The sequence below is a fragment of the Schistocerca nitens genome, chromosome 1 (assembly GCF_023898315.1).
Source record: "Schistocerca nitens isolate TAMUIC-IGC-003100 chromosome 1, iqSchNite1.1, whole genome shotgun sequence".
NCBI classification, from domain to species: Eukaryota; Metazoa; Arthropoda; class Insecta; order Orthoptera; family Acrididae; genus Schistocerca; species Schistocerca nitens.
Genome location: NC_064614.1, coordinates 416055536 through 416070836, shown reverse-complemented (window position 1 = coordinate 416070836; position 15301 = coordinate 416055536). Strand labels below are relative to the sequence as shown.

The 15301-nt window shown below is 37.1% G+C and overlaps 1 protein-coding gene across 1 annotated transcript in view; it reads right to left on the bottom strand.

Moving 5' to 3' along the window:
- Positions 1–15301, bottom strand: part of LOC126249947 (beta-glucuronidase-like) — a 154319-nt gene that overhangs the window by 28645 nt on the left and 110373 nt on the right. The window contains exons 8-10 of the mRNA XM_049951519.1: positions 7587–7759; positions 6228–6371; positions 3851–3935 (exon numbers count right to left, since the gene is read on the bottom strand). Of these exons, the coding sequence (XP_049807476.1) occupies positions 3851–3935; positions 6228–6371; positions 7587–7759 (402 nt within the window). The remainder of the gene's footprint in view (positions 1–3850; positions 3936–6227; positions 6372–7586; positions 7760–15301) is intronic.

Here is a 15301-nt window from a genome sequence, read left to right as displayed (position 1 = left end):
AAAGAAGGGAGAGCAGAAAGGTGGAAGGAGTATATAGAGGGAGTATACAAGGGCGATGTACTTGAGGGCAATATTATGGAAATGGAAGAGGATGTAGATGAAGATGAAATGGGAGATATGATACTGCGTGAAGAGTTCGACAGAGCACTGAAAGACCTGAGTCGAAACAAGGCCCCGGGAGTAGACAACATTCCATTAGGACTACTGACGGCCTTGGGAGAGCCTTTCCTGACAAAACTCGACCATCTGGTGAGCAAGACGTATGAGACAGTTGAAATACCCTCAGACTTCAAGAAGAATATAATAATTCCAATCCCAAAGAAAGCACGTGCTGACAGATGTGAAAATTACCGAACTATCAGTTTAATAAGTCACGGATGCAAAATACTAACGTGAATTCTTTACAGATGAATGAAAAAACTGGTAGAAGCCAACCTCGGGGAAGATCAGTTTGGATTCCATAGAAATATTGGAACACGTGAGGCAATACTGACCCTACGACTTATCTTAGAAGCTAGATTAAGGAAAGGCAAACCTACGTTTCTAGCATTTGTAGACTTAGAGAAAGCTTTTGACAATGTTGACTGCAATACTCTCTTTCAAATTCTGAAGGCGGCAGGGGTAAAATACAGGGAGAGAAAGGCTATTTACAATTTGTACAGAAACCAGATGGCAGTTATAAGAGTCGAGGGACATGAAAGGGAAGCAGTGGTTGGGAAGGGAGTGAGACAGGGATGTAGCCTCTCCCCGATGTTATTCAATCTGTATATTGAGCAAGCAGTGATGGAAACAAAAGAAAAATTCAGAGTAGGTATTAAAATCCTTGGAGAAGAAATAAAAATTTTGAGGTTTGTCGATGACATTGTAATTCTGTCAGAGACAGCAAAGGACTTAGAAGAGCAGTTGAACGGAATGGATAGTGTATTGAAAGGAGGATGTAAGATGAACATCAACAAAAGCAAAACGAGGATAATGGAATGTAGGCGAATTAAGTCGTTTGATGCTGAGGGAATAGGATTAGGAAATGAGACACTTAAAGTAGTAAAGGAGTTTTGCTATTTAGGGAGCAAAATAACTAATGATGGTCAAAGTAGAGAGGATATAAAATGTAGACTGGCATTGGCAAGGAAAGCGTTTCTGAAGAAGAGAAATTTGTTAACATCGAGTATAGATTTAAGTGTCAGGAAGTCGTTTTTGAAAGTATTTCTATGGGGTGTGGCCATGTATGGAAGTGAAACATGGACGATAACTAGTTAGGATAAGAAGAGAATAGAAGCTTTCAAAATGTGGTGCTACAGAAGAATGCTGAAGATTAAATGGGTAGATCATATAACTAATGAGGAGGTATTGAATAGGATTGGGGAGAAGAGAAATTTGTGGCATAACTTGACTAGAAGAAGAGATCGGTTGGTAGGACATATTCTGAGGCATCAAGGGATCACCAATTTAGTACTGGAGGACAGCGTGGAGGGTAAAAATCATAGAGGGAGATCAAGAGATGAATACTCTAAACAGATACAGAAGGATGTAGGTTGCAGTAGGTACTGGGAGATGAAGCAGCGTGCACAGGATAGAGTAGCATGGAGAGCTGCATCCTACAAGTCTTAGGACTGAAGACCACAACAACAACATATAAACGATCTAGGTGTAAATATAGAATTGCATCTAAATGTTTTGTTTGCAGATGACAGGCACCCTTCTTACAGGGGAAACATAAACATAGCTACAAGAAAACATAAATAAAGCTACAGACCAGCTAAATGACTCGTTTGGAGGAAATAAACAAATAATACACACTTCCAAAACAACTGTGCTTAATTTCTGTTTGAAAGAAGAAGCCTGCAACACTTATGTGACAGTAAACAACAGTGGAATTACACCCTCACTGGGAACAAAATTTATAGGAATATGGCTCCAAAATGATTTTAAATGGCAGATACATGTAACAAAAATGTATACAACATTGAAAAAAGTATGCTATAGCCTAGGCTTATTTGCACACAAAGCAAGCTTCCATACTTTTAGAATTGCATACTTTGCCCAGTTCCACAGTATTCTACAGTATGAAACTATATTCTGCAGTAGCACAACTGCTAGCTCAGTAATCTTCCAGACCAAAAAAGGAACTACAAGAGCAATGCAACATGCAAAACAGACTGACTCATGTGGGCCTCTCTTTCAGAAGTCTTCCATCGTCCCTCTCCCCTGTATTTTTTTTCTAGAAAATTGTAAATATGTCAGGAAAAATATCAAAGAGATAAATAAAAACTGTAATGTGCATGAACTTAATACCATGCAAAAAGACAAACTCCATGTTCAGTCAGTAAAGACAATAGCCTTTAAAATCTCCAGTAAAAATAGCACATACAAATGTACGATAGTCTGCCACATAAAATGAAATTTATTTCTTCATTTTCTCTGTTTCACAAATCCCTAAGGGCATTCTTATTAGATCACTGCTTCTTTCCAGTGGCAGAATTCTTAAACTATGTGAAGTACAACAGACATGAAGCAAGAATATGGAAAAACTACTGCTGCTAAACCAAGATCAAATATAATGAATTTATTGTACAATTAAAATTAATTTTGAAGTGATATGTAACCTGTGTGTGTGTGTGTGTGTGTGTGTGTGTGTGTGTGTGTAACATGCAAATGACATCCCCCAGATGAATAAATAAATAAAATAAAATTGTGTCTTATTTTGGAACAAGTGAGAAGATTGTTAAATAAAATGTGGAAAAATGCAACAAATGGCCTGTAACATTTCATTTAATACCTCATATTAGAAAACTGTAACCTGAAATCTAGTGTGGAAGCAGGATCATAACACTGGAAATACTGTGTCAAAAACAATTAAACTGAATAACAAAAGAAAGTAATTTCTTTCAACTTGAAAATATTAATGAACAGTTTTAATTGTATCCCTTATTTTACTTCTCAAGGTATTGAAATGTAATTATGCAAATCAGATCAATGTCAGAGCTAGTGAAGTTTGCCAATTACTTCTATCATTACTTGGAATATTTCTGCATAGCATAAATAAGAGATAGGTTAGAAGTTTGTTTGTCCATTTTTTTTCTTTTTTGTGTTGGAATTTTTGTGTCTTGCAATGTATCTTTTAAAGTCTCCATTATCTTCACAGGTGCTCTATTGATTAATCAGTCTGCAATTTTATTTATCTCTATCATCATTCCAAGACAGTTGCTGATGATAAATCAAGTACTCCTGAAACATTTCATTTATGTTGACTACTAAGGCATGTCCAAATAAAAAGCAAAGCAGCATTATGAAGATGATATAGCAATAATGGAAATACCTGTGGGAAAAGATATGTAAAATAAAGGAAATGCAACCACTTACCTATAGCAGCCTGACATGTGGTGTATAAACACATGTAACAGAAAACAGAGTTTACAAGCTTTTGAGCTCTGGCTCTTTTTCTAGAAGAAAGTACACATATTCACACACACAACCACACAGACACCAAATGCACACTGTTATGGCTGAGGCAAGTAACTTTGTGACCATGGTAGAGAGTTTTGGGTGGTTGCTTGTACTTTCCACAATAAACAGAGCCACTGCTTAACAGCTAGTGAACAATGTTTTGTGTTACATGTGTCTATGCATCACATTTCCATCTTCTGTAGGTGAGGGGTTGATTTTCCCTTATTTTACTTTATGAAAACATTAGCTACGTAAAGTCTTTGGTACCAATGTGACACATGCCCCACCATTACTTTTCTATTAATGAACCATTTGTGATGAACTGAAGGACTTATTTCATATTGAAGAATTCTATAGGAAGTGTACATCACAGTCATAAAACACAAATTCTGTTATTTGTACTTACTGAACGATCTCTGTCCCAAGCTTGGGCCTGTGCAATCGTAGTTGGACGAGTTGTATCAAGACTTTTTACGTGGTCAATTATTTCCCTGTAACACACACAAAAATATTGTTCAATATATGAGTGCACTCTATATCATGTAAAATATGTTCCCTTCAACCTAATATGTTTTTACCCAGGCTGAACAGAGTTTTCCACAGCCACTGAATAAGAGAAGAAAAGTGTATGTTGTGAATTGAGGAACTGAAGAGCAGATTTATTTTGCAGTATAATTATTTGCAGCAGTTTAATAAATCTAGCACATGGAGATTTCCCCTTAATACAATTCCATATTGACAAGTGGACTTCAGGAAAGCAGGCAGTTTTTGGGACATTGCCTACATTAATGAAATACCGCAGAACAAAATCGTGTCCAAAGAGTAGTTGTCATATACGAAGACTAAATGAAAAGTGAGAGAAAAAGGCATTTGCATGCTTGTCAACTAAGTGCTTCTGCTTTTTGATGAGTGGTCTCCCTTAATTCAAAAAAACTTTCCTACAACATTGTTTAACATTCGTAAGATGATAATAATATGCCAATAACAGAATATCTCTGAACATATAACTCCCACTTTGTATTGCAGCATTTGGATATGACATCAGTTTTTAGTTTTTCTGACAGTATAGTGCAATCACAGAGTGCATTTCATTTTTGTGGACTTGCAAAGCAGAGGAATATTCAATATTTACTACCTGATAAAAGTCTTTCTACAAATTTATTGTTCAAATATTATATGACTTTATAAAAAATCTCACAGTCTGTTAGTGAGTGAATGCTGAAATGAGTGTTTGTGATAAATTAACCAAGGATTGATTTTAGTCTTTCACCTGCTACTGAGCAGTCATTCAACTGAGACAACCAGCTTTTCACACTTACATTCTGGAACCACATGTGGCTTGGTCACTCTTCAACACATTCTTCCATCCAATGCTACAGGTCCTGCAAATTTAGTACTGCATTCTCTGTGGGTTATGAGAAATTAGAAGTGCCAGTTGAATGAGCCTTTGTGTTGTTCCATGTGGTGGAACTCTTTAGCTTAGCTTGAGAGCTATGTTTGTAAAATGCAGTGATCTGGATTTGAGTCACAGTTCACAGAACAGTTTAAACTGCATTCTAGAATCATTTACTGCATCATTCATCTTTTGATATTCCTTCAAAATGTATTTTATTTCGTAAATGAAAGGGGGGTTTTTGTTCCTGAATGAAAGTAACAAATCAGTGGCCAACATTTATACTCAAAACTTGATTTATAGTTTTCACTTCATGTATTTTTTTAAATTCTTTTGTTAGAGTATAGTGGTTAAAATACTAGATTTGTATTTGGAGAACAGGTTTCCAATCACCATCTGGCATTCCTGATTTGAATCCTCTATTGTTTCCCTAAATTGTGTCAGGTCAGTACCAAAAGAGTTGCATCAACATGGAATGCACAAATTATTTCACAAATTTATTTACTTGTGATAGGCTTCCACTATTGCAGATGTCAATAATGACAGACATACTAAAGAATTATAGTTCTAGTTCTCATTTAACAGCTGCAACTTCCAAATCTATCCCTTTTTACACACAGTGCATTCTGTGTAGTAAAAATGACATCAAGGTTTGTTATTTAAAATTACAGAGATGAAATGTGACAATACATCAGTGCTTATGGTCACAAGTGAATGATACTTTGTAAGCCAGAACACTAGTTAATTTGATGAATCTTTTCAGGTAACTAACTTAATATAATTTCAGATATGAATATAATAGAGGGAAACATTCCACGTGGGAAAAATATATCTAAAAACACAGATGATGTGACTTACCGAACGAAAGTGCTGGCAGGTCGATAGACACACAAACAAACACAAACATACACACGAAATTCAAGCTTTCGCAACAAACTGTTGCCTCATCAGGAAAGAGGGAAGGAGAGGGAAAGACGAAAGGATGTGGGTTTTAAGGGAGAGGGTAAGGAGTCATTCCAATCCCGGGAGCGGAAAGACTTACCTTAGGGGGAAAAAAGGACAGGTATACACTCGCACACACACACATATCCATCCGCACATACACAGACACAAGCAAACATTTGTTAACTTTTTTTCCCCCTAAGGTAAGTCTTTCCGCTCCCGGGATTGGAATGACTCCTTACCCTCTCCCTTAAAACCCACATCCTTTCGTCTTTCCCCCTGCTTCCCTCTTTCCTGATGAGGCAACAGTTTGTTGCAAAAGCTTGAATTTCGTGTGTATGTTTGTGTGTCTATCGACCTGCCAGCACTTTCGTTCGGTAAGTCACATCATCTGTTTTTTTAATATAATTTCAGTTTTTCACAGAAATAATAATTCTACTTTCCTTACCTATAATAATCCTCCGTTCCATTTAAGTATGTGCGTGGCTCGTTAGCTACAGACCAAATGATAGCACTTGGCCGATTCTTGTCTCTGTTGATTAATTCAGTTAGAGAACGCTTATGATTTTCAAGTAGCTCATCTGAGTAATTTCTGAAAAAGACATATTAAGAGTGTAAAGTTCTATATTCTGCCAATTATGTAACATGTAGAATGAAGGAGGTCACAAAAAGGAAACACCAATGAAATGTAATGCTGTTTGCTCAAGTATAAAAATAACTATTCTAAAAGATATTCTTATTTATGTAAGAGTCCCTTTATATGTAAAGGTAGTATGTGAGACCATTCAGCTCTCTGTTCATTCAGGACTGAGTTGGTGCATGTGTCATGCTGTCATCACCATCCTCCTGGCCAGTGATATCTGTGCTGGTGTGACTGTGTAAGTAGGCAAGCAAGGGCAATAAAATTGTATTTATTTAATTGTGGTAAGAAATGTAGGATTACTTGGATTATCTTCTTGCTCCTTCATGCCCATGCATCCGCAACTGCTCATCCTGATAGTAACCTCAAGGAAACCCTTAGATCTAAAAGACAAACAGTGCTGAACTAGAAACTGAGGGAAAATGGCAAAACTCTGGAAAACCTCAAGGAATTTAAATCTGACATATTGCACATGTGACTTGCTACGTGGGAAAATGAAACACCCTTGGCACCCCTAGTAGAGCAGTGGTGGTGAGAGTCAGACAAAGGTGGCAGATAAAAGACAGACTTGATGAGCTTATTGATGTGCATGAGCAAGGGCAAAACACTGAAGAACCAGATCTTTTTAAAAAAGTTCAAGCAGAAGATCAAATGGTGACTTCAAACTTGACAGAATGCCTTAACTCAATTGAAAAATGGTTAAAAATTCTAGAAAAAAATAGACTCCAATAAAATACACATTTCTGCTACTAGAAGGAGGATAAAACATTTATTAGTATGCTAAGAGGAAATTTTATGTGACCAAAAAAAGACCTGTCAGATGGTACACTTGGATTTTACGAAGCCTTCAGTATCACAATAACTTTGGTATAGATTGTTGTAATACATAATACTGTATTGTAATATAATTTGTTATATTGCTGAACACATTATTAAATATTTTTCTTATAAACTAGATTGTTTTCTTTAGTCTCTGGTCCCAACTGTACATAATTTGTGTGTATTTATATGTAAAATTGAATCTCGACTTTTACAAATTCGACTTGCATGGTTATCACTCATTCTCACCTACCACATAAGTATGGGGTACTACAGTATGCCCAAGTGCTGGTTATTTATGGTAAAAATGTGGCATATTATTTTATTTATTGCAGTTGCTGAACTTACTCAATATTCACTGCAGGGCATTCATCAATTATGATGAAACCTTCTTTATCTGCAAAGTCCATGATTTCCTCTGCATAAGGATAATGAGATGTCCTGTATGAATTTGCTCCCACCCACTTCAGCAAATCATGATCACGAGTTACCAGTGGGAGATCAAGACCTTTTCCACGAATCTGTAATATAAATGGCTAGAGAAACTACAGAAAATTTCAGTTTTAAATGAAGTCTCAACTTTTTGATTGATTCAATAATACTGCCATGTATTTTAGTTTGTTATATGTGACACATTTCTGCTTTTCAGGGCAGTTTCCTCTTTGGAGCAGACTGAAGTAGTCTGTCCCAACTCTCACTGATCATATACACACTAAAATAGAAGACAATAGAATGAAGGCTAGAATTCTAAATGTTTTGTTATGCAGCTATTTCACATAAGATCATACTGCAGTACATACACAAAGAAACATAAATATGGCACTTAATTTCCTCTATTTATATGGAGTCAACCAAAAATACAGTAAGTAAACTTGAAATGGTATCATTTTCCATGAGTATAATACTGGTTCAACATCTGTTGGCAGAAGAAAATACTTCAAATTTAACAAATTGTTAAATTTGAGTTTTGCAGTGATGCCAACCCACATACTAACTTATCATTGTCTATCATGGTAGGAAATGTATAAAAGAATGTACCTACTGTGTACACAATATTGCTATCAGTCACATTTTCTAATTTCTATAATTCATTTTTCCTATTTATCATTTCCCTCATAAAATCTGAGAGGATGTGCTCCCAAAAATTTTGAACATTCTTTTATACATTAGAGATATAACATGTGTGCATGATACCTTAAGGTTTTCATCAAACTGAATACTACTTTTACTCAAGGATAATTTTCTTGAATCACCAAACAACATGCAACAACTCTTTAGATTAAAAATATAAAAAAGAAGTAAAACAAACTTAGAGTAGAAAGATGAAGTAGGTAATATCTGCAGAAGTCTGGAAGAGACCTATATCTCAACAGTGGATAATAACGGCTGATGATGATAATGATGATGATGATGATGCTCTTATTATCTGGCAAAAATTATGAGGTATCATGCATGGCCACATAATAAACTAGAACAGACAAAAATCACAAAACTAATATCTGATGATGAGAAGATTATCATCCAGAAAGATGGATATATATTTAAATTATGGTATACTTTAACATATGAGCCGCCAGGCTAGCCGAGAGCACTATTGCACTACTTCCTGGATTTGGGTAGGTGCGCTGGCCCCAGATCGAATCCACCCGGCAGATTAACGATGAGGACCAGTATGCCGACCAGCCTGGATGTGGTTTTTAGGCAGTTTTCCACATCCCGCTAGGTGAATACCAAGCTGGTCCTCACGTTCCACCTCAGTTACCTGAATAGCAGACATTTGAACATGTTCACACTATTCCATGTCTTCCACTAGACGCAGACAGCTGGGGTACACTAATTCTGTCCCAGGGGGTTGGGGGTGGTGGCAGGAAGGGCATCTAGCCACCCTCTGCAACTAACACTCCAAATCAAGAGTAACACAGATGACCCCACATGACATGGGACAAAGGCTCCAAGAAAGAAAGAAATACATTAACATATTGTGTACACTGTAGTATTATATGAGTATTGATCTTTGCTGGTGTCATGTTGTAGTTGGAACCATTGAAACCCTCAATCATAAATTAATTTTACTTGTTTCTATGAGCTTTAAGCCATTTTAATATTGGAGGAAGATGTGGAGGGTAAAAATCATAGTGGGAGACTGACAGATGAAAACACTAAGCAGATTCAGAAGGATGTAGGTTGCAGTAGTTACTCGGAGATGAAGAGGCTTGCACAGGATATAGTAGCATGGAGGGCTGCATCAAACCAGTGTTTGGACTGAAGACCACAACAACAACTCAAATTGTAATTGTGTACTAGCTATGTTGAAAGATGAAAACATAAATACCACATGGTATAACAATACTGTGATTAATTAATTTTGAAAAGCTCATTGCGTCTTGGGAAACGGGTAAGCCATACTCAACTGACCAAAACTCACTCAAAAGGTTCCCAATCGCCTTCTGTAAGCCAGCTATATATTATAAATCGACCAAAGGATGCTTGCAGTTCTGTAGAGTCAAGTTCAATCCAGAATTTGACTGGCATCTGCACAATCATTGGTATGCTTTACTATTATACTTTGCATGTGACTGATGCCAGTCTGTCCAGTCTGTCCTTATCTGTAATTGTGATATAAGGAGAGGTTATTCGTGTAGTACGTAAGGAAATATGAATGTTTTAGTTGGACCACTTTTCTTGCTTTGTGATAGATGGTGCCGTAATAGTCACAAACGTATAAGTATGTGGTATCACGTAACATTCCACCAGTGTGGACGGTATTTGCTTCGTGATACATTACCCATGTTAAAATGGACCATATACCAATTGCGGAAAAGGTCAATATCATGTTGATGTATTGTCAATGCATGTGCGAACATTACAGAAGGTGAACTACTCACTGTTGAGAGGAATGTCGTTACACGTATTGCCAAATGCATTGAGGTTGACAGACGTCATTTTGAGCATTTATTGCATTAATGTGGTATTTACAGGTAGTCACACTGTAACAGTATGCATTCTCAGAAATGATAAGTTCACAAAGGTACATGTATCACATTGGAACAACCGAAATAAAATGTTCAAACGTACCTAAGTTCTGTATTTCAATTTAAAAAACCTACCTGTTACCAACTGTTTGTCTAAAATTGTGAGTCATATGTTTGTGACTACTACAGCGCCATATATCAGAAAGTGAGAAAAGTGGTCCAGCTACTAAAACATTCATATTTCTTTACGCACTACATGAATATGTAATAAAAAATGGGGGTTCCTATTTAAAAAAACGCAGTTGATATCCATTTGACCTATGGCAGCGCCATCTAGTGGACCAACCATAGCGTCATCTGGTTTCCCCCTTCAAGCTAGACAAGTTTCATTCTTTGTAGTTTTTTCGTTTGATGCTTATTTCATGAGATATTTGGCCTGGTCACGATCAATGGACCACCCTGTATATAGAGGAGATGATGGGTCATAGGCTGGCACAATGAAAAGAGTGACATACATTTAAGCTTTCTTCCAACGTAAAAAATGCGAGCGCGTGCGCACGCGCGCACACACACGCACACACACACACACACACACACACACACACACACACACACAAACACACACAATCACTGTCTCCAACCACTGGAGCCAGACTGCAAACTGCAACTGCAACTGTGCCTTATGCAGGCAGCAATCTGGTGTGGGTGGTGAGGATAAAGAGGAAGCATAGGGAGAGGATTGGGAGGGGTAGAAGATTAGGGGTGGGGGAAGTTGTAGTGCTTCTTGTTGCATATGGGTAAGATGTGGTTGGGATAGTTTAGGGCTGCTAGGTGCAGTCATGAGATTGGGGAAGGGGGGCAGGGGAGGGGGCCAGGAAAGGGAAGATGTAGAGAAGGGTAGAAAGCTAATGAGTATGTGGTGGAACAAAAGGCAGTGTAATGCTGGAGTGGGAGCAGGCAAGGTCCCGGGAAGATGGAGGCCAGGGGCTAGTGAAAGTTGAGGTAAGGGGGTACGGGAACGTAGGCTATACTGCACAAAGAGTTCCCAACAGCACAGTTCAGAAAAGCTGGTGTTGATAGGAAGGATCCAGATGATGCAGGCTCTGAAGTAGTCACTCAAGTGAATCACATTATGTTGGGCAGCATGTTCAGCAACTGGGTCCAATTGTCTCTTGGTCACAGTTTAGCAGTGGCCATTCATGTAAACAGACAACTGCTGGTTGTCATGCCCATGTAGAAAGGAGCACTATCTTTGCAGATTAATTTGTTTATCACATGGCTTCTTTCACATATGGCCTTGCCATTGATATGAAGGAGACACCTGTGGCTGGAATGGAGTAAGTGGTGGTGGTGGTTTGAGGATGAATGGGCAGGTCTTGCATCTAGGTCTGCTGCAGGGATATGAGCCATGATGGAAGGGGTTGGGAGCAAGGACGGGGTATGGATGAACAAGGATACTTCACAGGTTCAGTGGGTGGTGGAATACCACCGTGGAAGGGGTGGGAATGATGGTAGGTAGATATTCTTTATATCCATGGACAATGAGAGGTGGTCAAAACCCTGGCACAGAATGTGATTCAGCTGCTCCAGTCCTGAGTGGTACTGAGTCCTGAGAGGAGCACCCCTTTGTGGCCAGACAGTGGACATGTGGGAGGTGATTGGAGAAACAAGCCAAAGCAGATCTGTTTCAGGTGAAAGCATAATTTTGGTATGCTGTAGTATCTGGGAATAAGCAAGCCACTTCTAATCACAGACATATTTCATTCCTTTCAGGTTTTTCAAAAGTGTGTGAGAAAGTTGCCTTTGATAAAATACTAATTTATTACACTAAGCAGTACAGACTGGCTTTCATAAAGGATTCTCTGCAGAGTAAGCAATACAAAACCTCTCAAATTAAGTGCTAGCTGAGCTAAACAAGAAAAAAATCCTGTACATATATTTTCTGACTTTGCAAAGTGTTTGACTCATGTATCTTCAAAATTCTGCTAAACAGAAAGCAGAGGGTGTCATGGGTAGACTATATCACAGACATGGAACTATCCATCGAACTGGGGAACATAATGTGGGGTCCCAGAAGGATCACTACTGAACTCACTCTTGTTCTTAACCTATGTAAATAACCTTTCAGTGACTTTAAAACTCAGTTAAAAAATGTAATGTTGGTTGATACCACAAACATACCAATCAAGGGTTGAAAATCAACATTAGCAGACACAACTCAGATGGTCGCTGAAAAGACATACAAGTGGTTCACATATAATGGTTCAAGCCTTAATCCCACAAAGACTCACATAATGTGATTTAAAACAACCATCTGTACCAAAAATTAGTATCAGAAGTACATGTAAAATACTGTATGAAACACACTGTGTAATATTCCTTGGGATCCAGTTGGGTAACAGGTTAAAATGGAGTCAATACATATACAAACTGAATGAGAAGCTCAGTTGTGTGTGCTTTGTCCTCAGATGCATTTCTCACTGTGTTGACCCAAAGACAAGAATGTTGACTTATTTTACATTTTTCCAACCCCTGTTGTCTTATGAATTATCTTCTATTGTAATCCTCTTTAACAATCTTGGAATTCTTACATCACTTTCCAATACAACTACTACTTAACTTTTTTCTGAAAAGTAATCTTTGGTGCCCCTAAAATGATTAAATTTTTTACTCAGCATAAGTTACCAGTAAGAATATTGTGTAGAGTAGATAGTCATATATGTTGGAGAAGCCCTTTTAAGATATTGGAATTCTTACAGTGGCTCCAAAATACAGTTGTTCATTAATGGTTTTTGTTATTGCAAATAATCTTCAGTTCCAGCTGACCTGTAGTGTAAGATATTAAACATGCTCCCAACTGATACCAAGTTATACATCAGGAATCCTTAACAGTTCAAAAGAAAAGAAAAAAAAGCATACCTAATTAGTGACACTTTCTACAAATTATCTGAATGGCTGGCTTCAAAGATTGAAATTTCTGTTAGCTATATAGTCAGTAACATTATTTTTCATAAATCTGAATGAGAAGAATTAATGTACTGTAAATAGGACTCCGTATTTATAGATGTAGGTAACTATTTTCTTTGAAAAATGCCACTGCAAACAACAAAATGTTAAGCTACCAATTGAAAATAAATGGCAACTACTTAATTTAACTAAGGAAGCAGAAACTTTTCAGAGATGTTGCTTGTTTTCTAATTTAATTGACTGAAATTACTTCGCAGAAGTGTGAATAGTATTATGTGCACTGTGATGACTTACTGTTAATGTTGTTGTCTTCAGTCCAGAGACTGGTTTGATGCAGCTCTCCATGCTACTCTATCCTGTACAAGCTTCTTCATCTCCCAGTACCTACTGCAACCTACATCCTTCTGAATCTGCTTAGTGTATTCATCTCTTGGTCTCCCTCTATGATTTTTACCCTCCATGCTGCCCTCCAATACTAAATTAGTGATCTCTTGATGCCTCAGAACATGTCCTACCAACCGATCCCTTCTTCTAGTCAAGTTGTGCCATAAATGTCTCTTCTCCCCAATTCTATTCAGAATCCTCATTATTAGTTATGTGATCTACCCATCAAATATTCAGCATTCTTCTGTAATGTACTGTTAATACAGTACACAAATTAAGTTTCTACCTTTTACTTGTCTTTTGTTAATATAGACCCTCTCATTCTAGATCTCCAAAGATACTCTTTGTTTATTGGATGTGCAGAACACAATGAATGAATGAATGAATGAATGGATATAACAGAGCTTCTGTGAAATTTGAAAAGTAAGAGACATGTACTGATGGGTTTCAAACTGTGACTGTAGGTCAAGAGTTTTGCCTTGATAGCTGAACTGGGAAGAGCACTGCCTACAGAAGACAACAATCTATGTTTGAGTCCTGGTCCAGTACACAGCATTAATGTCAGGAAATTTCACAACAGTGTGCACTCTGCTATGAAGTAAAAGATCCATCGTTCAACAACAATTTCCTGTGATGGTAAATATTTGTTAATGAGTTGGGCAAAGCTCCTTTGTTTAAGTTTAGTAGGGACTTCAAAAGCAATTGGATTAGTATGAGGAATAAATATACGCCAATGGATCATATACAAAACTGTTTTGATTTACCAAAAATATAGTTTCATTTGCTTTGCCTGCAGAAGAATTTCAACAAGGAGTGAATGATCTCAAAACAAATTTTAACTGAATAATTGTGGAACTAGATTGATTTACAGTCAATATGCAGCTGTCCTGTAATGGGTCCATGGCTGTACAAAGGATTATGAAATTGAGTTGTCCTCACTCAGAATGCACTCTGTTGTACAATAATGAGAATCAGTTATGATAACATGCTTCATTTTAAAATCCAAACATGGACTACGATTGTGTTGCATACTATGATATGCTTTATGAATTTATAATATGGCAAGTGCTAATGCACTTCAGTGACACTTGAAAATATCTTATACACTGAAAACAGTTTTGGAGTAAAAATTGGATAATTCCTAAAGTTGCCTCATGAAAATGTTGTTTTATAAATACAATGCATATGTAATGTCAACCAGAATGAAACAAATAGTAGGGATCTGGAATAATGTTACTGAAACAGTTAATGAATTCATAAATTTATATGAATTGAAAATTATGATGTATTGGCGCAGAAACAAGTAAACAGGGTGGTACAGTGACTTGGAGTTCATTTGATTCATTCAAAAATGGATTCCCAATGTGACTGAAATGGAACATAGACCTAAAATGTGCAAAAACCTCAAAAATTGAAAGCTGCCTAATGGAAATAAGTGTAGTGAATAATGAGCAGGAAAATACATGGATCTGTTGTGTAAGAATTGAAGGTATAGTGAAACCTATGAAAGTGATGGTCATCACATATATTCAGACAAACTATCAAACGAAGGGCGAAGGAAGTTCTTAACTAATCTGCTCACTGAAAAACATCCTAGGTGACAATCTAAGGCAAGATTGGTTCATTAACCAGGAAACAGAAATAGCATTCTGGTATGTGTTAAAGTTTAGAATCATAATCTACCTAGAAATTTATAAGAAGCCATTATTGAGCAGTGAATGATAGCCAACTGATTATGAT